A 24599-nucleotide genomic window follows, 5' to 3' on the forward strand; every position below is an offset into this window, starting at 1 on the left:
CCGTGTTAGTCTGGATCTGTAAAAAGCGACAAAGGGTCCTGTGGCACCTTATAGACTAACAGACGTATTGGAGCATGAGCTTTCGTAGGTGAATACCCACTGTGTCTGACAAAGTGGGTATTCACTCATGAAAGCTTATGTCTGTCTATAAGGTGCCACAGGACCTTTTGTCGCTTTTTACAGAACCAGACTAACATGGTTACCCCTCTGATACTTGACATCATTTTCAATTTAATGGCAATTTCAAAAAGTAAAAAAAAATTGTTTCAGATAGGACAGAAAATGAAAATTTTAGAATTTTCCGGCAAATTGAAAAGTTTAAAAAAATTGCTTTGGGTTGAATGAAACATTTCATTTTGGTTCTTCGTTCTGTTGTTCTTTAACACTTTTGATATTTAAAGTAAAATTAAAAGAAATTTTTCAACAAAGTTGTTTCAAACAAAAAAAATTGAAATGTTTCATTAGAAAAAATGTCCAATCATAATGTTTCATTTTTTTCAGATTATTTTTTCCTTATTTGGTGGGAGGGGGAAAGATCCCAAATCAACAATTAGCTGAAACTGACCAGAATTTCCAAAATGTTTAGATGTTGCCAAATGTTTATTTTTTTCCTGGGGAAAAAAAAGTTTGGTCCAAAATGTTTTGCCCAGCTCTATTCCCATGGATCCCTTCATTTTTTCCATCACTCGTGAACCCAGCCCTGGATATTCAGTTGCATTCATAAACAAAGAACAAATTGTGCTGGTGCTGGATGATTACACTGCATTCAGCGCTTAACTTACCAGCAGGCCAGCCTCGTGTTCATTGCCAATGCTACAATAGTGACAGCCCATTAGAACTTTACATGTGGAATGCAACACTTCACTTCACCCAGAATGCTTGTAAAAATGTGAAATTTAGACATGTTTTCCATTTCCTTCCCTACTCTGTTGCCTTCATCTCAGCCCTGAAAGCAAGATAAAGTAACCCCATCTCAGATACAGACTTCTCACCAGAGTTTTTGTTTAGATTGCACACGTGGAAATAAAACAGGGGGGAAAAGGTTCGCTGTATTTCCTGAGGGAAATTAGGAATCTTTCAACCTTGCCTGATGTAGACAAAAAAATAGACAAGAGGAGAACTCCTCCGCAGGCTGGTATAATTGATCCAGAGGGAGAATCAAATTTGGGCCTGTACCTTAAAGAAAATCGATCAAAATTCTCTAAAACAAACATGCTGATGATGTGTTTAGACTAAGTGACAAGATCCAGGGCTTGGAAAACATCTGAGTTTCCCCTTAATTTTTTAAACCTTATTTTGACTGAGTGATATTTAATCTACAGGGGAACCAAAAAGGACATTCTGTGTTGTACAAATGTCACTCCGTTCCCAGGGCCAGTTGTAATTATGTTCCTGATGCTCTGTTGTTTTTACAAATAACCATTCAATGCTGATACCAAGTTTGAAAGCTTTTTTGTTTTGGTTTAAAAAAAAAAAAGCCAAAAATGTTTGAATGGGACCTCCATGTAATTAGTGTAACCTACATTCGACAAAAGCAACAGGACAATGATGTTCCTGATTTTAATATTAATTTGGTTGTGGAAACGTTCTGGGTGAAGAAGTTGAAATTAAACTTCTATCATTCCATCTAGCAGCATCTCAGACTGTTCCAACTACACATTGTTACCAAATGGGATCTTGTTCTCTTAACCTGGTTTGTTTTATTTTGCTGGCAGCTTACTTCCTATCATGTCCATATGAGTATAACAAGGGGCAATGGGACAAAGGAAGATGTAGGTTGACCGTTAGGGAAAGTTTGTAATGAAACTTATCCCAATGTGGAACTTTGTCGCTAGGCGAGTGGTTATTTTGATACTATAAGCACAGAGAAAAACATGGCCCTTGGCCCATAGAAGTTACAGTCCAAAGGGTGAGGATACTTAAAACCAGACTGAACAAAATCTAGTTTTAAGAATGGACAATTGTTTGACTCACTCCATTAGCTCTTAGACACTGTAGAGAACAATCTTGCATTGGTGAGGAAGCACAGATTAGATCATCTAATAGGTATTTTCTGTCCCCAGCCATTGTGAACCATAAATAACAAATACATGGTTAAATGCCTGAATCTTGCACCAAAGTGGCAGTGCATTGCTGCTCTCAGCTGACCTCTTGGTTCCTTCCCCGGTGCTCAAACATTCCAGGCCAGAAATCCAAGACATTGATAGCAACTCCCAGTGTCACGGGTTAGCAAATGAGAAAACAGAAGATGTGGATGAGGAGGAGGAAGAATTGGAGGAGGAAGATGACGACAGCCTGACAGGGAAGTCACAGGATGAAACAGTATCACCCACGACGGAGCCCCGAGGAACGTTTGAGGATGAGGAGGATGAAGAGCCCACATCCCTCACCATGAGCTTTGATCATACCCGAAGGTGAGTGGGGCCATTTCCTCTGGGAAGCAGAATGGGGTTAGATTTCTCACCCTGTGTCATTAGCAGCAGGTCATGGGTGGTATCACTTTATTTTTCAAACCATGAATCATACCTCCAGTTTGCCCTAGGAACTTCATTTTCACCATGGTGGGGAGCACAAATAAATAAACCGAAATGCAAAAGTATAAGAAGACAGATACACAAGGCCTGAAAAATGCACAGCGGGAAAGGTAAACAGCACATGAAAAAACCAGCCTCCTCAATGTATCATGAACTCTTCCACCTGACACAATGGCAATGTCTTGATTTTCAAAACCCTGGTCAGTGAAAAGAGAGCTGGTGCAAGGAAATCTAGAGAATGGCAGCTTTCCACTACCCCACCCATTTTATCTGCAACAAAATGGCAGCATCCTTTTGTCTCAGGATGTAAGGCCCTGCATTAATTTCAGATGAGACAGTGCGTCTGGCCTTTGTGTGGGCAGAGTGGATGTGTCCCCAGGCCTTTGTTTGCTTCTTGTGCCCATCCGTGCTGTGCACCCTGGTTCGTAAACCATCAGGAGGACATTTGCAAGTACAAAAAGGACACTTCTGAAATAGTTAATCGGTACTCTGTTTTACTCAGGTGCCCATCCAGATTGACAATACAAAGCGCCCCAGTGTAAAACTGTGTAAACCAAGAGAGGCAACTATCTGCCGCAGATGTAGTTTACAGTATGAGGTAGAGCATTAGCGTGAAGGCACCCTAGGATAACTGTACATTAGAAAGTGCAATAAAATATAGCAGTGTTTGATTGTAAAGATATAAACAATGGTGGGAAATGGAATCCACTCCTTCCGTTAGCTCTCTTACCCACTTGCCTTTCGCAAAATCTGTTGCATTACAACCAGGAGCTGGCATGCCAAAGTTCATCCAAAGGGTGGTCCAGTAGATAGGGCAGGAAACCAGGCTACTATATGTCACTCTGCCATCGACTCACTATGCGCTCTTGCATTTAAGTCACTGTAAGCCTAAATGTTTGGGAAAAGTCTATTTTTGACTCAGTATTTTCAGAGGGGAGGAGCACCTGCAACTCCCACTGACTTCTATTGGGGTCGTTGGTGTTCGGGAAAATCAGGACGTAGGTATCTAAAGTTGGTCCAAAACATCGGGCACTTAACATTAAAGTCCACTATTGAAATGGTAGATCTTAGCCTCTCTTGTGCCACAGGTTTCTATCCACTAATGATGCTTTGATATCTATGGATGAAAAGTGCTATGTCATGCAAAGTATTATTCTATTCAAAGGGTTTTTTCAGTGTGTCAGCGCTTTCCAATTAAGCCTATTGTAACCCCTGGGGAATATGGTGTAGTGGCTCTATTCCCCCAACTTTCAGGAATAGCTAGTAATCAGGCATCTCTGAATAGGAGACCAGAATGAAAACGGTAACCACACCAAACCACAGAACATATGGTAGCACTAATGCTTGAGATGTATGTGCATAACCATGCATTCCACTTTTTCTTTGCTCCTTGCATCATGTGCATTTTTTTGTCCACCTGTCTGTCTGTCTCTTCATGCATGTGGCTTGTGAGAACCCCATGGTATGTGCATGCGGGCACTAACTTAGCAACACACACATTGGTTAGACTGTAAACGGTGAGATGAGCTAACAACAGGTCAACCCCTTCCCCTGGTCATTGGTACAGGTGTATTGAGGAGGAAGAAGCCGGCTTGTTAGATTTGGAGCAGATGCCGAATTTTGGGAAGGGGCTGGATCTTCGCAAAGCAGCCGAGGAAGCATTTGAAGTTAAAGATGTGTTTAATTCCACCTTAGACTCTGAGACAATAAAACAGACTCTGTACAGGCAGGCTAAAAACCAGGTAGGTATATGACAGAACATTTTACCAAGCTTACCTCCAGCATTTAGCATGGGATTATCAAACAGCTGGGTTCCTTTAGCCAGATCTGTGTTCTGTCCATGCTGAACTGGAATTCTGATGGTGAAGACTAACTTGTAAATCACATCTGTTTGCTACCATGTTGCAGTCCAGGAGAAAGAGGAGTGGGGAGGGAATTGTTAACTCAAGTTTTATATAATCAGTTCCACGTACCATTATAACCTTGTGGAGTGAGTGCAGGTGTAGAGCTATATAGTGATGTAGGTTCATCTATCTATATCTGACTATAGAAATGTATATAGAAATATGGTAATGCAATAGTTACAAACTTTGGGCCAAATTCTCAGCTGGTATATATTGGAATATATTGGTTTCACTGGAATAATGACAATTTACACCAGTTGAGCATCTGGCCCTTTGAAACAGCAGTAAAATATAATAGGATTTAATAATAAAAACATCAGATCTAATTCAGAATGATAGTTTCTAGACTTGCTTGGAGAACTGCATCATCTTAAGCAAATTTAGAAAATGCCATTGTTTTGTGCATTAAGCTTTAAACCTAACGCACCTTTAAAATAAAATCCCCCCTTCTTATCAAAAGACATACCAGTTCAGGCACAGCAAAAGCTGATGCAGGCCTTCTTCCAAAACTCGAAACAAAATCCTGAAATTTGAAAGAACTTGGAAAACTTTTTTTTTTTTTTTTTTTAATTAGCATGGCTCTGTGCTCGCTGGTTTTGCCATAAGCAGAAATGCCATGAGAGGCTCTGTTCTCATGAAGTTTGCATCCTGGTCCAAATAAAGCAGCAACAGATCTTCTGAGGGAGCCGTTCTGTGAGATGTCCAGCCCCATTACTGGAACAAAGAGGATACATTGAGACAAAATTCAGAGAAAGGGTCTGCAGAAAACCTGCAAACTTTTTGCCATTGACCATCTGTTCTTATCTGCTTAAAAGAGGCCACGTAGTTCAAATGCTTCTTTTAAGAATACTAGTGCAGGTTTGAGTATATTTACCTCTGCTTGGGGTTTTATTGGGGATGAGATCAGCTACTGTACTTGGAGTCGTTCTGTCCTCTAAGCAACAGGAATACAATACAATTTATCTTAAAGACCACCCAAAGGTGCAACTAAATGCAGTTGCCTAATAGAGGTGGGTCTTCAATTAAAGGTCAAAGGGGATTGTGCTAGAAACCCTAAGGCTACTTTATAGTGACTGCTTAAGACTGGGGTCAGGAAGCTGGGGTGGGGATTGCCTATTGGAAGTGTGGGTATTTTGTACAGATTTGTCTGCACTTAAGGGAGTATTTTAGCTATGAAGATAACACTGAAGTTCTTTTCTAGTGAAAAAAGAGCTCATTTATCCTTTCAACACAAGCCACTTGCATGCCTCTGTCTGTGTCCTTTTACTAATACGCTGAGTGTACTAACTATTTAGACACAACTTGACTGCAATGTTAGATCTGGCACATGATTTTTTTTTTTTAAGTAATTTTGTAGTAAGTGAGATCTAAGACATGTTACATATTGTCAAATATGCTATAACTTGGACAATTTAAAATTCTCTGCTCTGCATGTATTACTGCAGGCAATATGGTGGGAAAACAATATTTATCTGGTCAGACCAACACAGAAATCTTACCTTTCTATCAGTTTTGGCTCACTGTCAGTGTAGTATTGAAATGCACACATCCATGCAAACACCATAAAGCAGAATGCTCTACAGCACATACAGACGAGCATGAGATACAATGGTCAGATTGAGAACTGGATCTGAATTTCAGCTTCCTTGGGAGGAGGGGGAAGTTGTAATTGGAGTTTTGGGGCAGTTTTATTACTATTCTTTATTAAATTTGTGTTGCAGTAGTAGCTCCGGGTGCTATTGTGCTAAGCACTGTACAGACATCTGCAGTAAAGCGAGCGTCCAATCTAGGGCCCCTATCCTGCAAAGATTTATACATGTACTTAACGTTACACACCGTGGGTAATTCCAGAGATTTTAACTCACAATGTGCAAAGTTCAGCACATGCATAAATCTTTGAAGGATCAGGACCAGGGTTGTGACAAGATGCAAAAAATGGATGAGACAGACAAAAGTGGAGGCGGGAGAAGGGCTAGGTAGCAGCAAAGCAACCAAATTCCTCTCCAGTAAGCAGTGATCTCTGCTCATTCACGGACTAGGCTTTGCCGGCTGGTAGTGCTGCAATAAACACACACAATTATACCGCACTTACATTGCCAAACTGACACACACAGGCTCCAGCTCCCTCCAGACACAATGGAAATGCTCAGTAAATGAAACAACATGCCATGCGCAAGCTCATCTCCACGGAGTCACTCAGTCCCTTTTGTCCTGCATAGCTGAACCCCCAGTTACAATTCTCCTTTTAGGAGTCAGCAATAACTTCTGAAAGCCAAAGTTTCACTGTCTTCCCCAGGTGCACCGCAGTTATCATGCCCAGGTGTGTGTGTGTGGGGGGGTGCTTGGCACGATTCACTCAGCAACACACACAGTTCCATATGCACTTTTGAAAACTATGTGAAAAAAGGCGGCCAGAACTCCCTGGATATGTTCGGTGGGAAGAGTAATGTCCTCTAGGAGAGGGGCCTAGATGCAAGTGTCAGCATTTGTCATGAAGTGCAAGGTGCAAGGAAGGAAGTTTAAGGGGTGTGTTTGAGATGCCCTTCCAAACCCACTGCTGCCTGGTAACACTCTATGGCAAGGTCCACGTTTTTTTCCTCATGTGTGAACATAAGTATTGATTGGCAGACACGATCCCCAGCCCGCACCAAAGTGACTGACACTGACTGTCCTGACTTTCTGGTATGTAAATAGTTAAATGACTCTCAACTTCATGTGGATTATTCCAGGACCCAGGAGTGTGTATTCACCCATTTCCCTTTCTCTGCTTCTTCCCGTCCTTTAGGCTTATGCAATGATGCTGTCCCTTTCTGAGAACGCTCCCCTTCACACTTCTTCCCAGAATTCTCTGGATGCTTGGTTGAACATGGCAGGAGCAGCCTCAGAGTCGGGGACCTTTAATCCCATCAACCATCTCTGACGGGTCGAGAAGGCACTGGTTCAGAGTCGGAGCGAGGAGGTGGTGGTGCTGTGACTGCCCTATCAGAAATTCTAGCACGCAGAAGATGGATCAGAGGGCCTCAGGGAGTCGTCTGGGCTTTTGGCTGGGAGAATAAACCTGTCACGTGTGACCTGCAATTCCCAGATTTGTATCTATCCACAGTCATTCGTTTCTAATTTGTTAGAAAGAAACTCTCCAAACTGGATAGCCCTGAAGCAGCCCTAGGATTCCACCATCTCTAAGAATAGTGTAAACCATAAGTGAATTGCAATGGTGCAATCAAATACTGGCCCCTTTACAGTTACAAGACAATATAACTGAGCCAGCTGGTTTCTGCTTATAAACTAAAACTTGAAGTCATTCGACCCCTTGCCCCCCTCACACACCACATTCACTTCAGCTGAATAGCAGTCATAAGGGGGGGAAGAGATCTAGAGCTGATCCATCCCTGGTATCATTCTGATATAGTCACCAGAGTTATACCAAGGAACGGTGAATTTGACCCATTTTTCTTAACATAGCTCTTTGAAAGAGCGTGAAATTCTGCACCCCCCACAACAGCACTCCTCTTTACACTGCAAAGTGTTGTTGTGAGTCTCTGTTGTGGGAAGCCACGCTCCCCGCCATGCAATGTCCAAGCAGGGCTAGCTTCTGCCAAGAGCACAAATAATTGGTGCAGAAGGAGCATTGCTGGGGCTGCTCATACATGCACACAAATACATAGACAATGCCCCGTAAGCTCGACCCTAGAAAGCTCCTGTGTAGTTTCTCTCCCAGAGGGTCTTTCAAACGCTATCTCTTCAGTGTTGGGGAAGAAACCTCTGCCCTGTGCCCTTGTGTTGGTTTGCTGGTGGTTGCTTATGCCGAGTACCCTGCCATCATTTACCCCATAATTTTGATAATATGACTACAAAAAATCTTTGTTTTTAATAACCTTATGAGTGCAGCTCAGCTCCTCAAGCATGTGGTTAAGGAAATGTATTTTCTCTCTGGATCTACAATTACTTGCAATTTTTTACGGATGATTTTAAATTGCTTTGAAGTCTCAGCTCTTTTGCTGACATAAAGCAGCCTCCAGAAATCCTGTGACATTAGTTTGTGCTATTTCTACATTGTAATAACAACCTGGTGTTCTAGCTGTGATTTTTATAGGTAAAGCTGAACATAATTCTGAAAGGGGTTAGAAATATTATAAAGGATAACATTGGCTACTCTGACAATGTTTGTAATGTGTGTGCTGAGAAATGCCTAGATATGCTGTTACAGAATCAGGGTTGTCTGAAGGTAAGACAGGTGCATGCCACCAAGTGACTTCAAGTTGAATCAGGGGTGCCGCAAACTTGCCCATCTGAGTGCTGCATCAGCAACTCACCTAGGAGTCTCCAGATGCTGTAAGGACCCAATTCTGTATAAACCTGACTCTAAGTTAGCAGGAGTTTTTCCACTGGCTTCAATGGACTTTGGACCAGGCTCCAAACACTTAAAGTGGGTGTACTACTTGTAGTAAGTGCTACACCTAGTAGTCAGTGGTTGCAGAGTTGGGTCAATAGCTGACTTCAGAGAAACGTCTCACAGTAGTAAACACATCTACTAGTAAGTGTTTGCGAGATTGGGCCACTAGTTTATATGTGCGGGAACAGACTGCAGCTGCTCTGCTGTTGAATATGAAAGAGGAGGTTCCCGCATGCAATGCTCCATCTGGAAGCAATTGCTCAGATTACAGTGGAGCATTGCATGCTGGGATTTGCAGGCCTGATGGGCCACACCTCATACTCCGGACAAGGTCAGCCATGAGACTGCAGCTGGCCCCTGGGGCTGCACCTCCGTTTGCCACTGGGGAAGAGGGAATGAAAGGATAATTAGCAGCATCAAATAATTCTCCATAGTTCGCCTAGGGAAAGACGACATCCCTCCTGCTAGTTTCTCCACGTCACCATGTATATGTGCCGAAGGCTCTGAATCCAACAGTGATCTATACCCCCCCCCAGTTTCAAATGTTTGCACAAAGCTCTTGACTAGGTGTAGCCCAAGAACTGACAATGTCAAAAGAAACCAGTCTCTAAGAGTCAGATGGAACATTCCTTTCCCTGGCACGTCTGCCAATGCTAACATTACAGTACTTGCCATTCACTTGGGCTTTAAATTATTCCCATAGGGGCCAATTTAAAATAATAAAATAATTGTTTTTTTTTCCTAATGGAATTTACCTTAATCTGTATATAACTTGTAATTTTTTTTTCTAATTCTTTTCTTATTTTATTTCTTCCTTAACAGTATTTTTTGCATTGGATATCATTATTGTGAAGAAATAATGTTAATATAAGTATCTAGTGAAGGACCAAAATTGTGTAATTAAGGTTGTATGTTGTATGATTGATAACCAGGGAGTAGATTTTTTTATGTGCCAAATGACCCTAAATAATCCTATTCTTGCTGCCGATTTTTCCGACAATCATGTTTTGTTAAATTTGAGTTTCAATTACATTTGCATGTAGGATGTGTTCTATTTATTTCTTTTATTGTTTGGAAAAAATATCACAACAAGAAAACAAAAACAAAACAAAAAACCCTTCCAACATGCCCTTAATAAAAAACAAAAGAAACAAACTAAAAAAAAGAGAGAGAAATAAAGCAACAAAACTGTAAATAAAAACAACTGTGAAACTCCATATTGTAGCCAGGATGGCATGCAATGCAGATGTGCCATATTTTGCAGGGGAAATCAGTGCTTATTTTTATAAAGGAATGGAAACAAAATCCCATCAGTATAATTTTTGTTAACTATAAGCAATCTATGCCTTGTAAATACACCTCTACCCCAATATAACGCAACACGAATTCGGATATAACGCGGTAAAACAGCGCTCCGGGGGGGCTGCGCACTCTGGTGGATCAAAGCAAGTTCGATATAACGCAGTTTCACCTATAATGTGGGAAGATTTTTGGCTCCCGAGGACAGCAATATACTGGTGTAGAGGTGTACCTGAAATACAAATCTAGCAGTGTAGATGGGTAGCTGCAGGATAACACTGATTCAGTTGGCATTTGTAGCCATTTACAAAAGTAACTGGCATAATTACCAGAACTAAAAGGTTCTTCTAAAAATAAAATGGTATAGTACATAGCGAGGTTGTCAGCAATATTATATCCCTAAAATATTCACTCTTTCAAGAAACAAAAGTACCCCCAAAGAACCTGCAAGGTGAAGTTTCATCCTGCAAACATGCTTAATTTTAAAGTAAATCAATGGAACTATCTATGTGTTTGCAGGATTAATGCTCAGAGGCCCACTCCTATCAACACTATCAACGATAGTGCTTACCACACACTACGCCCCACAGCAAGCACTTAAGCACAGTCTTAGCCTTAAGCATAGGATCAAGTCCGTCCCTACTCAGTTAAAACGGGTAAGCCTGTGCTTTGAAGTCAATGGAGCTACTACATGCTTAAAGTTAAGCACATGCTAATGTCTCTTTCTGGATTGGAGCAAGAGTGCTCTGCACCTTGCAAGATCAAGCCCTAAGAGCAGGAGTAGGTGTTTGCAGAGGCCGATCCTAAGTTTCATCTGTAAGTAGCTGGCGTGGGTTTGTGAAGAGGGGGTCAGCTTTGCGTCTCCATGTGTGGGGATAACTTGCCATGGTGACCTCATCTCCAAACCAGCGGCAAAGATCTTAGAAACAGAAATGTTATACAGGCTTTTTTGTCTTCCCTCCAGTCTGTGGACACTGCCCCATTATTTGTTCCATTGTTTCTTCAAAAGAACAATGTGTTAAAAGCTCTTAATTCTGCCTGACAATGAGCAATATCTGTTTACTTTCTAGGGACCAGGTTGTGCCACCATTACGGGGGCTGAGTAGCTGACTGATTTGAACAGGGCTCATTGAGGAGTACGTTACCAACCACCCTGAGTAAGGGTGACACAGTCTAGCCCTATATTAAGAAGATGAAATTTTTTTTAAATCATAAAATGATTTTTTTTCTGTTTCCTGTTACTTAAAAAACAAAAAAGACCACACTTTGTTTCCTTCCTTTTCTTCTAGCTGGTCTCTGTCCATTTAAGTATCCAGACTTCTCTAAACCAGCACTGGCTACACGTTTTAAGATTTTTTCCAAGCAAGATAAGCAAATACAATGCCTAATCAAATTTATGTTTATCCCTTAGCCCCTTCTTTAATTGCACTCAAAATGTTGCGATTTGTAACTCATATTTTTGGGGCTTTAACAAAAAAAAATCGCTTATTTTGAAGGATGTCTCGTGAGACTTGCTTATGTCAAGTATAAATAGAGGCAAGAAAGATCCCACAATCCGAACTGAGACTCTCTTTTAGAACTAGCCAGGTGAAGGAGCTGGGGCCTCTGCTGGAGCTATGTAGCTCATGTGCACCCTACACCACTAACATATTATGCTCAGGAACCAATGCTGTTGATGTGGTACATCAAGGGGTGGAGTTAGAGTGATTTCCATAAGGCCTGGTAATTGTTCGAAATCAAGGGTACCATCCCAGAGGTGATTATAACTAAGAATTTTGTTGGATGGGGGCTATTTATTTTACCTGTTTTCATGTCTGCAGCAGGTAGCCATATTGCCATAATAGCAGGAGGTGAGGAATGGGACCTGCTGTGTTATTTTTCATATCACCAGGTGGATCCAAGGAGGTTATTAGCAGCCTCTGGCTATGCCAAACTGTTCAGTACTGCTGAAATAAAACTATAAGACAGAGGGACCCTTCCTTCTACTTTAAATTTAGAAATTTTATATATGAGCGAATTATAAAAGCAAAAAAAAAAACAAAAACCATTCCTGCTACTCCTTTCTGTTGCTGTCTCAGATACCAGCATTGAAAATAATGCTGTTAATCACTTGGCAGGTACAGAATGTTTAAGGTGCAATGCAACTGCTGTGCTACTGAATGCGCCAGGTCCATCCAGGTAGAATGCACTTGGTCTGTTTTTGGAAGATCCAGGTATGTCCAGGTAGAATGCACCAGATTTGCTGTTGGACATCCTAGGCATGTTCCTGTTGAAGACGCTGGGCTGCTGACCCTCCTGGGGCCTCGTTACAGAATGCATCTACTGCGTTGCTGAACATACCAGCTGGGTCCGACGTGCCATTACGTCACTGGACGATCAGAGCCTAGCTGGCACAGCAGCATGCTAGCAGCAAACCAAACCAAAAGGGTTAAGAGCAAAACACGAGCTGAAACGCTACACTGCATTCCAGGACAAATAACAAAGTTACGATTTTCTGTCTTGCTCAAAACGATTAGTGGAGCCTCTCGATTTCCCCAAAACCAGCACTTAGAAATTCAATAGTTATTGAAAACTGCTTCTCTTTCATTTCATACGAAGCATTTATAAAAGCACTTGCACAATGACATATTAACATGTTTAGACTCTAAGCATCAAAGCACTGGACTGTAAGCCCTCTCTCACCCCTCCAGCCTATTTCAATCTACTGACTTACATTCAATTTTTACGTGCTGTATTTTGTGTGTGTGTATGTGTGTGGGGGGGGGAGGGGGAAGCATCATGGTGTCGGAACCTGCACTTTGCTGCCTGTTTAAAAACAAGCAGGGAGTGAAACAATCTGCTCCGATTTGTGTTGGTAACATGAGGGCAAAAGCTCTGCTCCTAGTTGATGGTCAGTAGTGTTTAAAGCCATGAAACTGTTTCTCTGTAGTGTTGAGTGATACTGTGATTAAAATGTTATTGCATTATTCCAATATTTTTTCTTTATTCTGTCATTGATTCTTATTACCACTTTTGGAAAAGAACGAAAAAGAGAGAAGAAAAAAAAAAGGCAGCTTTGATTTCCGAATGTGCAATTCACGTGTGAACAAAGTAATTCTGAAAATATTTCTCGATGTATTTTACGTTCTCATCACTCTCTTCAAAAGTAAGAGATGTTTTGCCCTGATGTCATTTTCAGCCTGCAGAAGATGTAATTTAAAACATATATATATTATGCTTGCAAAAATCATAAATCTGTGCATCCTATGTCATTCCTTCTCCCATTGTTACAATACAGATTTGATTTAGGGTTTGTTTGTTTTTTTTCCTTTAGAACTGTATAGTGTTTTGTTTTTTTTAAAAAAAAATCAATTGTAAATGTCTGGTTTTCATATGATGTTTAAAAAACATTGAGAAAGAGGATGGTGCTTGTTCCATATCATTCTTGATTGTATATTGCTTCTGTTATGTTTATAAGTAAACTGTGCATGACTTGTGTTTAGCAGTCATTATTGTGTCTGTTTGTGAAATTTTTATCAAAAAGAAAAAAAATTCTGTAGATGCACTTATTGTATATGTGATTAGGTTTTGCGTCCAAGGCTAGAAGCCTTGAACTGCCAAGGAAGAAAAAGAAAGAGGTGGCAGTTATTAATTAATATGAAATCGCTTTGTTGGGAGCATAATGAAATAAAAGATATGAAGTGTAGAAAATAATTAAAAAAAGCGATTTTACAAATTTCATTTTGATGCTTGTGATAAAAGGCAAATGTATTTGTGTAGAGAAAAACCTTTAAAATAATGAATAGGAAAGCTGATTTTGAGGTTAATGCTGTAGAATAGGAATGTATACCAAATGTAATCTTTCCAATGCTACAATGAATTTATACATGAGATTGATATGCAATAAACCTGTGTGCTTTTCTAAGCAATGGCCCTGTGAGCTTTCTTGGCACAAGACAATGTACCACAAAGTGATGCCTGAAAGTGGTCCAGCATTTTCATTTTGACAGTAGAGAAATCATAATAAAGATGTTTGGGTCTAACAAACTCACCAGCAGCCCCACGAGTTTCCGTGGGAATACAGGTTTGAATAAGGGATAGGGCCCAGCTGTTTGGTTTTAGGCGTGGGGAAAGATGGGTTTGTAAAAGTTTGGGTTTGGGACTTTTACATAGTCTCAATTGTGGCAAACAGCATCTTGGATTCCCTCCACCCACCCACTCCATTGTTGTTGCTGTCTTCTAACACAGAGCAGCAACGGCTAGTCAATTCTTCTTTCCACTGTAAGGTACACATCACATGGACCTAGAGACCCAGGAGAGGGTCTCCAATGGCAAGAGGAACTCTAAAGTGCTGACAATATTTCTTCAGACAAGGCCGAGTACTGCTCTGAGGATGAGGACGAGTCTAAGCAACTCTGTGTGACAGAGCACAGATGGCATGAACTCACTTTTCAATAGTAAAGTACCTGTGGTGACCATTTGAACGGGGTGTACCCCGAGTTGGCAGAATGTTTGCATTGTAAATAAATACTGTAGAATGACCTTAATGAGCGTAACCTTTACATGGCCACATCTGAAATTCAGCAAGAGATCTTTTAAGCATAACTTCTGGGGCTTTTGGAGAAGACAACTAAGGTAAAGTGGGTTCCTGATGCCCTATTTCCTGAGTAGTTCTTCCCAGGTCAAGAAGAGACAGCCAATGCTACTGGGTACCTGAACGTCAGACTAACAGGGTGCCTCTTTCTTAGCAGAAAATTCTTAGTGGCAGGTGAGTCTCTTACATTATAAGAGGGAGGAATTAAAATACGTGGCAAATATTTTCCCTTCAACACGATGAGCAAAGAGTTAGTAAAATATCTAGAGATGGCGGTCAGATGTTTCAGCGGGGGCGCTGGGAACAAAAATGACTTGAAAGCAGGGTCTTTGAACTAACAATGTGCATTACAAAACTGATGAATGGTCTGTGCTTCAAAAAGTCATTCATGGTGCTCAAATGACAGTATCCAGCATACAACATAATAGCACTTTCCTGGAGTTTGCCATATAAGGGTTTCAGTCTCAGACAAACTGAGTTGAAATCCTCTGCATCTCTGTGGCGGCTGGCAACCTCTCTCCTTATTAGCCCTGGAGGGGAGTAAAAAAAAAAAAATCTATTGGCTAAGAAAGCTCCGATAATAGAGCGATTGTCAGGCAGGCTTTAGAGAGAGAACAGAGACATTTAAGAGAATATTGCTGACAAGTGGACTTTGTCGTCCAGAAAGCACTTGATTCTCACCATAAACTAGCAAGAAAAAGGCTCCATTTTTAGGGAGGGGGAAAAAATCAACAGGGGAGGAAAAAATGAAGGTCAAGGAAAGATCTGTTCCCAGCAAAATGTGTGTTATCAATTGTGGGGTGGATACATACAGTATTGCCAAGCAGGGTCAGGTTTGGCTGACTTGCTGTGCCACCTGTCCTGTGTTGATAACCTTATTTTCTTTAACATACAAAACATATCCTAATAATAAATTAAATGATGCAATCAAGGGATTTGAGATCAATATTTTGAGTGTATAGGAGGATTTTACTATTATTATTATTTTTATTGCAGTATCTAAAGGCCCAGCATAGATCAGTGCCTCACTGTGCTAGACACTGAATGGACATAGAGTAAGAGGCTGCCCCTGCCCCAGAGAACTTATGATCGAAACAGACAAGACAGATAAAAGGTGGGAGGAAGCCTGGTAGACAGGTATTCAGTTATAGGTATATTTGCTTACAAATGAGGGGTGACTTCCAAAAGCAAGGGCAAGAGTCAAGAAGATTAGAGGAAGGGCGGTCTTGTGATTCAGAGCTCTGGGTTAAATTCCTGCATGACTCTGGGCCCGGCTCTTAGACTTGCAATTCAGCGGGACATGTGCCCTTGCTGTAAACACGAGTAGCATCACGGGGGTCCCAAGTGCTTTGCTCAGTTGGGGCCTTAATCTCCCCATGCTTCAGTTTCCCTCTGTAAAACGAGGATAATATTTTCTTTTTACCCCTTCTGAGTGAATCGAGTGTTGGTGAAAGTCCTCTACTTAGCCGCAGTAGTGGAAGGGCAAGCGTCTCTCATACCTGCCTGCTCCCGGGTGCCTACACCCTGCTGTGGAGACAACCAGTACGTTAGAGGGAGGTTAGACTCATTTGATCCTTGGCATGTCTGCTGCAACTGGGCCAGTTGGTATCCTGTACCATTGCTGACAGAAAACAATGGGGATCTGGGTTCTTTATGCTTCCCTCCTGCAGGGAGCCATCACAAAGCCCAGGTACCACTTAGTCTCTCAGAATAGGGCTAAGTGGCTCAAGTGAGCTGCATGCTGGCCTCTACACAGGCTGCTTTTCACTCCTGGAACGCAAGGTGTGGGCTGAAATTGTCACTCAATCTACAGTCCCACTGCTCACTACAGTGCTAGCTGTCACCTACTTCAGTGGTTCTCGAACTAGGGCCGCCGCTTGTTCAGGGAAAGCCCCTGGTGGGCCGGGCCGGTTTGTTTACCTGCCACGTCTGCAGGTTCCGCCGATCATGGCTCCCACTGGCCGCGGTTCGCCGCTCCAGGCCAATGGGCTGCAGGAAGGGCGACCAGCCCATCCCTCGGCCTGCGCCACTTCCCGCCGCCCCCATCGGCCTGGAGCGGTGAACCGTGGCCAGTGGGAGCTGCGATTGGCCGAACCTGCGGACGCAGCAGGTAAACAAACTGTCCCGGCCGCCAGGGGCTTTCCCTGAACAAGCGGCGGCCCTAATTTGAGAAGCACTGACCTACTTTCCATCGCTGACCTAGCCCAGGGGACAATTTGAAAATCAATCCTTTCGTTTGCCACCTGTTAGTGTGATGGGAGACTCTCTAAAGGTGTCAGACCTTCTCCAAACTATCTAAACTCCAACCAAGGAGCACTCTGTCTTGTGAGATTTCTGGTCCCTTCTTGCTTGTGGCTGGACTGGAAATACTATGGACACAACTTCTCTTGTGTTAGTTCAAGTGCAGAAATTAGATATATGAACAATTAGGCCTGGGGTGAGCCAAACCCTTCTGAAGTTTGGGATGGTGGGAGCTGTGCTTTTGGTTTGGTCTAGTGCAAAGAAGGGAGCCAGCTGCAAAATTTGGTTCTGGATCAGAATATTTCCGCACTTAAGGCTATTCAGTGCAAGGGATCTGGACGGGGCTCATTTCTAAAAGTATTTTTTTAAGCAACACAAGTTCTAATCAATAGCTTGATCCCCCTTATCCCATGAGTAGCTTGCTCTAACCTCCTCCTTGCTTTGACCCTGGGCAACAATGGTTCTGGATGCCAGCATCATAGTTCTTCTACTGGTAGAGAGATGGGCTGGAGAACCAGCCTTAGAAATGTGAACTGATGTGCCCTGTTCAGCCATCTCCCTGCCCCCAATCACCATCACCAAACAGAGTGAAGACAAAGTTTCTGCCAACAGCCTTGCTAATAGCTCACTGTCTCATGTTAAGGTCACTGCAAAAAGATTTCCTGGAGAGAGCCCAGCGAGGGAAGATGCCCATATGAACACTGGCGCTACGTAATAGGTCAGGAAAATAATGAAGAAAAAGATCTGCAATGAAAAGCTCAATTGTTGTGGGTACAATAACGCCCACATCAAATTCCATTGCAGTGCCATCCTCAAAGGCAAAGAAAATGCCCCTTATTACATCAGCTTGAGCCCACAGACAGCAGAGTCAAGACCCCCAGATTATTGATGTCAGCAACAAGTGATGGGGGGAACTTCTAAAGATCCTGAAACCTGCATGCTGAGGTGACCCATGCTGGAGCTGCTAATGCAAATGTCCCACATCTTGTCAGTGTAGGAACTGGAGTGTATCCTCAGATCTCAGAATTTCCTTCTCCTGGCACTGGGCAAAATGAGAAGCATGGAGATTTGGGTTTTTTTTAAAAAAAGCTAAGTTTTTTGAATAAAAAATAGCTCCTGATTAGGGTTGGGAACAAGTTTGGGGTGAAAGTGCAGCTCATATATAATCCAGACCAACCAGCTCAGATGCAGAAGAAAGGCGCAGAAAATGCTGAGAAACCAGCGACAGACGACTGCACTTGGAAAGTGTAACTGGGTTTTAGCATGCGCAGTGTTGCTGTAGCAGTGTCCAACCCAGGATATTAGAGAGAGAAGGTGGGATCATATCTTTTATTGGACCAACTTCAGTTGGGGAGAATGACAAGCTTCCGAGCTTCACAGAGCTCTTCCTCAGTGTCAGTGTGGTTTAGAGACAGACTCGTGATACAACCGTTATATAGACAGGAGCGATGCTGTTAGGATGGCCCTTGAAGCTAGTGACACATGTCTCTGGATAAGCAGGAATTGATCCTGCTGGCCTGTAAGGTTCTCTACCAGACTCAGAGAGAAACTGTAGTTAGATCGATGCTTGTTTAAAGGGTGCGCTCACACTAGACACTCTTGTGCCCATTATCCAGTAGCACTGTTTCTTACTAGTGCTAGCAACAGCCCTAGCACTGGAGTATCACGACATGGTGAGAAAACCCCTGGCCAGCACTAGTGTCGCTGTGCTAGTGTTGGAAAAAGAGCCCACGATTTCCCAGCACGGGCAAGGCCTCTGCTGGGGGCATAAAAGCCAGGGCACTGCTGTGCAAAATGTGCCTCCATGTGCCTGCCTTGCTTCTGAGAGGGGAATTCGTCCCAGACAGCCGGCCCATAGCTATATCACTGTGTGCCACTAGGGAGCAGTTTATGATTACATTTCAGCCTCTCCCTCTGCTCTGGGAGAAGGCATTCCGAATTCTTCATTCCTGTGACAGGGTTTTACTCCAGGGAACCTCAGAATTAAAGTCTCTTTTCCCCTCGTGGTGATTATAAGATGACCCTGATCAGAGGCAGGGTCCCAGGGCAACAGTGACCTTTTAAGAAGGAAGAGGCCGTGCAGCTGTGACTGGTCAGTTAACTCCCAAAGGAGGCCGCAGAGAGGGCAGCTGGTGTGAGAGGGAGGGAGACGGAGGGAATCAGACACCCAGGGGTGGGTGAGCTGCCTGAGACTCAGGCAGAGACCAGAAGCAACCAGGAAAAGCTGACAGGAGCTGCTTGGGGGAGGGTGGCAGGAGTCCCAATAGAGAGCTGAGTTTGAATGGGAGCTGAAACAGGCCTGTTGGTGAGAACTGTTCAAAGCTGGGGACCCCGGCTGACCAGACGCCTTGGGCAATGGCCTCTGGGAAAAAGTGGAGGATCCGTATTGGTTAGGGGAAGCTGAGCCTGGAAGGGAGAGGGCTGCTTGGAAGAGTGGATCCCACTCACAGGCAGGGAGGCCTGGAGGAGTGAAGCACTGCAGGGAACCTTCTGGGCAGAGACCGGAGTGAAGGGCGGAGGGACAGAGGGGAGAAGGGGGCAAACCTGGGATTTGGTGGTGATGTCCCTGGAGAGGGGAATGGGGACCCGCTGTGTCTTGGGATGTTTGCTGTGAGAATTGGAGAATGGCTTTACTACAAGGCTTTTGAGGAATTGCTGCACTGGTGGGAAGGAATAAATTATGCCCAGAGATGGGCTTTTATCAGACACTGAGAAACTCTTCCTTTCTGGGTGGAAGAAAGGGGAAACTGAGGCAGGAGCCCTGTCATGGTACAGCCTACTGCTGGAGGGTGCCCCACGCAGGATCCATCATGACAGTTTATAAATATTTTGGGCCATCCACCAGGAGCCAGAAATATAAAATACAGCAACCTACGGAGGTGGGAGAGCACAGTCATTCAGCACACACCACGGAGACTGAGGGATCCAACAGTAACAGAAAACCTGATAATACTGACAACTCCCTTCCCCAGACAGGCTCACTGAGCCCTGCCAGCTCCCCCCACCTTCATTTTTCACCATGCCTCCCCCTGCACACACACACTCTTCAGGCCCTCTGTAACAACCTGGCTCTACCTGGCCAATGAGGGGCTGATGCAGAGGGATGGAAAGCCCCCTCTTTCTCCAGCTCTGGCCTTTCCCTTAACATCACCACAAAAATCTGTAGGGAAGATGCTTTGGAGTCCCAAGTGGGATTAATGTGTATGCTGCCCGGACAAGTTCCTGGGCATGGCCTGCGTGTTAATTCACTTTACGGTATCCAAACTCCCTTACAGATTATTCCTGCCCTAGCAGGGGAAGGGAGAGCTGAGCGTACAGGCATGCAGGAGCACTAGTCCTGCAGCATCTCTGGTGGGGAGGAAGGCATTCTGCTTCTGTGTGCCTGTGTCCTAACTGAGCACAATCATCCAACAGGAGGGAGAGAGAGAGAGAGAGTGTGTGTGTTTTGCTAGCTCACACAATGGGCCTCTTGACCAGCTCATGCTAACATTAAAGTACATAGTGGGCACAGCCTTCTGGAAAGAGTTCACGTGGGACACTGCTGTGACAAATTATTAAAAATTAGCTTCATGGCCATCAAAGGATCCCAAGCAGGAAATGTTAACGTCAGTTAAATGTGTTTCATGGAATCTGTTCCTAACCACTCGCCCCCCTTAAATGAATGTCCTGGCTACCTGAACCCCAGTTACCTGGTACCAGATAAGCCCAAATCCTGCATGAGGATTTGCGAGTGCAGATCCCTGCATGTGCGTTGAGTCCCACTGAAATCACTGGGGTCCACCCAGCCCACAAAGAAACCTTTTCTGACTATTTATTTACCCACATTAACATGTTTTTAGTGGCTGATACTAGGATATTGGCTACCTTGAAATATACAAGCACAGCTCTTCTCAGCAAAGGGTTCTAGCCAGCAAAGCAGCTACTCCATTACCTTAGCTGGGAGGCAACCCAGTGCACTCAACTAGCTGCTATTTCACCGTAATGAAGTGTTGGAAATAATTACATGCCTCAAGCATGGGTAGGAGCATAGTATACGACATGTGCCCGTGCGCATTTGCATATGCACAGACATGTGACCGTAACAAGCCAGTGCAATGACACCTTTGAAGTACTAGCTCCATTTAGTTCTATTTTACTCCAGACTAAGACCCTGAGCCGGCAAACACACACACAGGGAGTCCACAGGCCTACTCCCATGCTCCAGGTTAATTCGTCCGTAAGGATCAAGGCCCCCAGGTAGGTTCACCAAGAACTTTACCTCATGCCCTGGGGAAACCAAGTGTCAGGACACTGTAATAAAACTGGGCTGATGAACTAAATACGCAGCACCTGCGGTCTCTGCAATACAACCCTTGGAACGGCAGAGGGCAGTCTTACACAGCTCCTGCCCGCTGCCTACAGGTACTTGAACCAGCTCTGCCTTGAGACAAAACCCCTGGAATCTGATACTCCCCTGCCCTGCGCCTAGCTTTGTCCTTCAGCTCTGTGCAAAGCAGGGCCTTACTGCACCCAGATGGGAATTCTCCATTCCCTCCTAGCAGTGCTAATGATTTACACGCACCAGCACACGTGCAGATCAGGGCACTGGGAATCGGGCTCATATAGTACCTTACACCACAGCTGCTAGCGATGAGAGCAAACCTTGATTTAATATCACACACCATTCAATCCCTTTTGATATTGACATCTGAAGCCTGAACACTGACCCATTTTTTAAATTGCCCAACCCAAGGCAAAGCTGCTGCCTTTATGTCCACAAGAGGCAAGGTCGTGTTCTCCCCCCCACGCTCACAAGTGGCTTACCTGATTTTGCTGGAATTTCTTCTTCTCTTCTTCCAAAATCATACTTTAGAAACAAATTGCAGAACTTCTTTAGTGAGTGAGTGCTTTGCTCTTCAGCGTGTTCTTGGGTCACTTCAGTAAGCTGCAGGCCTGTTGGGAAGGGAAGCGAAGACAGAGAAGGCCAGTGCTGGCGTAAGAGGCTTGTTCCCTGGATGCTGCCGGGGTAAACTGTAGAGTCAACCCCAGCCACTCAAAAATCACAAGATTGGCTTAAAAATCATGAGATTTTTTTAAATACATTTGTCTTTGCCGTCTGGTTTCTGAGCTTTCAGGGCCCCTTGCTTCACCTTTTCTGGCTTTTTTCAGCCACTGTGAAAGCGAGAGAGTTATTTTGGGGAAAGAAAAAAAAAACCCAAACAAACCTAAAGCTGAGATTCTCTGGTGTCCAGCAGCGCCAGCTACGTTCACCAGCCACCAGCTCTACCAACCCCTCGGCCTCCATCCCCAGCTCATCTCCCTTTCGGTAGCACCCTGGGGCTCCAGTATTCTTGCCAGAAAGTTAAAGAAGTATGAATTGGATGAAAGGACTATAAGGTGGATAGAAAGCTGGCTAGATTGTCAGGCTCAACTGGTAGTGATCAAAGGCTCGATGTCTAGTTGGCAGCCAGTATCAAGCGGAGTACCCCAGGGGTCGATCCTGGGGTCGGTTTTGTTCAATATCTTAATGATCTGGATGATGGGATGGATTTCACCCTCAGCAAGTTCACAGATGACACTAAGCTGGGGGGAGAGGTAGATACGCGGGAGGATAGGGATAGGGTCTGGAGTGACCTAGACAAATTGGAGGATGGGGACAAAAGAAATCGGATGAGATTCAACAAGGACAAGTGCAGAGTCCTGCACTTAGGACAGAAGAATCCCATGCACTGCTACAGGCTGGGGACTGACTGGCTAAGCAGCAGTTCTGCAGAAAAGGACCTGGGGATTACAGTGGACGAGAAGCTGGATATGAGTTAAAAGTGTGCCCTTGTTAGGGTGACCAGATGAGATGAAGAAAATATCGGGACGCTGGGGGGCAAAAAACAAAAACAAAAATGAGTGCTGCCGGCCGAACAAAATATCGGGACAAACAGCTAAAAATGGGGACGGTTCCGATTTTATCGGGAAGTCTGCTCACCCTAGCCCTTGTGGCCTAGAAGGCTAATGGCATACTGGGCTGTATTAGTAGGGGCATTGCCAGCAGATTGAGGGAAGTGATTATTCCCCTCTATTCAGCACTGGTGAGGCCACATCTGGAGTATTGTGTCAAGTTTTGGACACAATACTACAGAAGGGATGTGTGGACAAATTGGAGAGAGTCCAGCGGAGGGCAATGATTAGTGGGCTGGAGCACATGACTTATGAGGAGAGGCTGGGAGAACTGGGCTTATTTAGTCTGCAGAAGAGTGAGGGGGGGATTTGATAGTAGTAGCCTTCAACTACCTGAAAGGGAGTTCCAAAGAGGATGGAGCTTGGCTGTTCTCAGTGGTGGCAGATGACAGAACAAGGAGCAATGGTCTCAAGTTGCAGTGCGGGAGGTTTAGGTTGGATATTAGGAAACACTATTTCATGAGGAGGGTGGTGAAGCACTGGAATGGGTTACCTAGGGAGGTGGTGGAATCTCCATCCTTAGAGGTTTTTAAGGTCAGGCTTGACAAAGCCCTGGCTGGGATGATTTAGTTGGGGATTGGTCCTGCTTTGAGCAGGGGTTTGGACTAGATGACCTCCTGACCTTCCAACCCTAATCTTCTATGATTCTAGGGCAGGGGTGTGCAAGCTACGGCCTGGGGGGCCACATCCAGCCCACCAGATGTTTTAATTCGGCCCTTGAGCTCCAGCCAGGGAGCGGGGTTGGGGGCTTGTCCCGCTCCGTGTGGCTCCCAGAAGCAGCGGCATGTCCCCCCTCCGGCTTCTATACATAGGGGCAGCCAAGGGGCTCCACACGCTGCTTACACCTCAAGTGCCGCCCCCGCAGTTCCCATTGGCCGGGAACCGTGACAAATGGGAACTGCAGGCAGGAACGCTGCCAGCTTTTCTGCCGCCCTAGGCGGTGGAAGGTCCGTCCTGAAATGCCGCCCCCCCACAGAGGCGGCAGAAGGTCCCGCTGCCGAAATACCGCCGCGGTCACCGCCCCCCAAATTGTAGTGCCCTAGGCGACCGCCGGCCCTGACTGCAGGGGCACTGCCTGCAGACAGGACAGCGTGCAAAGCTGCCTGGCCATGCTGCCGCATAGAAGCCAGAGGGGGGACACGCTGCTGCTGCTTCTGGGAGCTGCTTGAGATAAGCACTGCTCAGAGCCTGCACCCCTGATCTCTGCCTGCACCCCAACCACCTACCCCAACCCCAATCCCCCTCCTGCCCTCTGAACCCAGCCCAGAGCACCCTCCTGCACCCAACCCCTCATCCCCAGGTTCACCCCACAGCCCTCACCCCGACCCCCAGTGCCCCCTCCCACACCCGGAACTCATTTCTGGCCCCGTTCCAGAGCCTATACCCCCAACTGGAGCCCTCACTGCCTCCCGCACCCCGACCCCCAATTTCATGAACATTCATGGCCTGCCATACAGTTTCCAGACCGAGATGTGGCCCTCGGGCCAAAAAGTTTGCCCACCCCGGTCTAGAGCGATTCACGGGTGCTGAGTGCCCAAGGAGGAAAGCCAAGGACGCGCAGCGCCGGACACAGGACAGACCCACCTGCCGCGTGACCCCTGGCCAGGGCAATTCCCCGCTGCGCGCCCAGGAGCGGCCGGGCCGGGGCTGCCCCAGCGGCGGGGACGGGCCCAGGTGGCCGGCCCCACCCCCGGGACAGGCGGGCCGTGCGGGGGTGGGGCTCG

General features: G+C 44.9%; 1 protein-coding gene and 1 long non-coding RNA gene across 6 annotated transcripts in view; one reads left to right on the top strand and one right to left on the bottom strand.

The window, feature by feature from the left end:
• Positions 1-14034, top strand: part of PRDM16 (PR/SET domain 16) — a 432507-nt gene extending 418473 nt beyond the window's left edge. For 3 of the 5 annotated variants that reach the window (XM_054009211.1, XM_054009212.1, XM_054009213.1), the window contains exons 15-16: positions 2184-2414; positions 4102-4952. In XM_054009211.1, the coding sequence (XP_053865186.1) occupies positions 2184-2414; positions 4102-4288 (418 nt within the window). In that variant the 3' untranslated portion in view covers positions 4289-4952. Of the gene's footprint in view, positions 1-2183; positions 2415-4101; positions 4953-7223 lie in introns of those variants that run through there. The other 2 variants (XM_054009215.1, XM_054009214.1) reach the window with 2 other exon arrangements.
• Positions 5067-24537, bottom strand: LOC128826118 (uncharacterized). Its single transcript, XR_008442802.1, has 3 exons — positions 24460-24537; positions 21748-21876; positions 5067-5152 (listed from the first exon to the last, which is right to left on the bottom strand). It is a non-coding gene; the product is annotated as an uncharacterized LOC128826118 (long non-coding RNA).
• Between the last annotated feature and the right edge of the window lie 62 nt (positions 24538-24599).

Source organism: Malaclemys terrapin, chromosome 19, assembly GCF_027887155.1.
Source record: "Malaclemys terrapin pileata isolate rMalTer1 chromosome 19, rMalTer1.hap1, whole genome shotgun sequence".
Taxonomy (NCBI): Eukaryota; Metazoa; Chordata; order Testudines; family Emydidae; genus Malaclemys; species Malaclemys terrapin.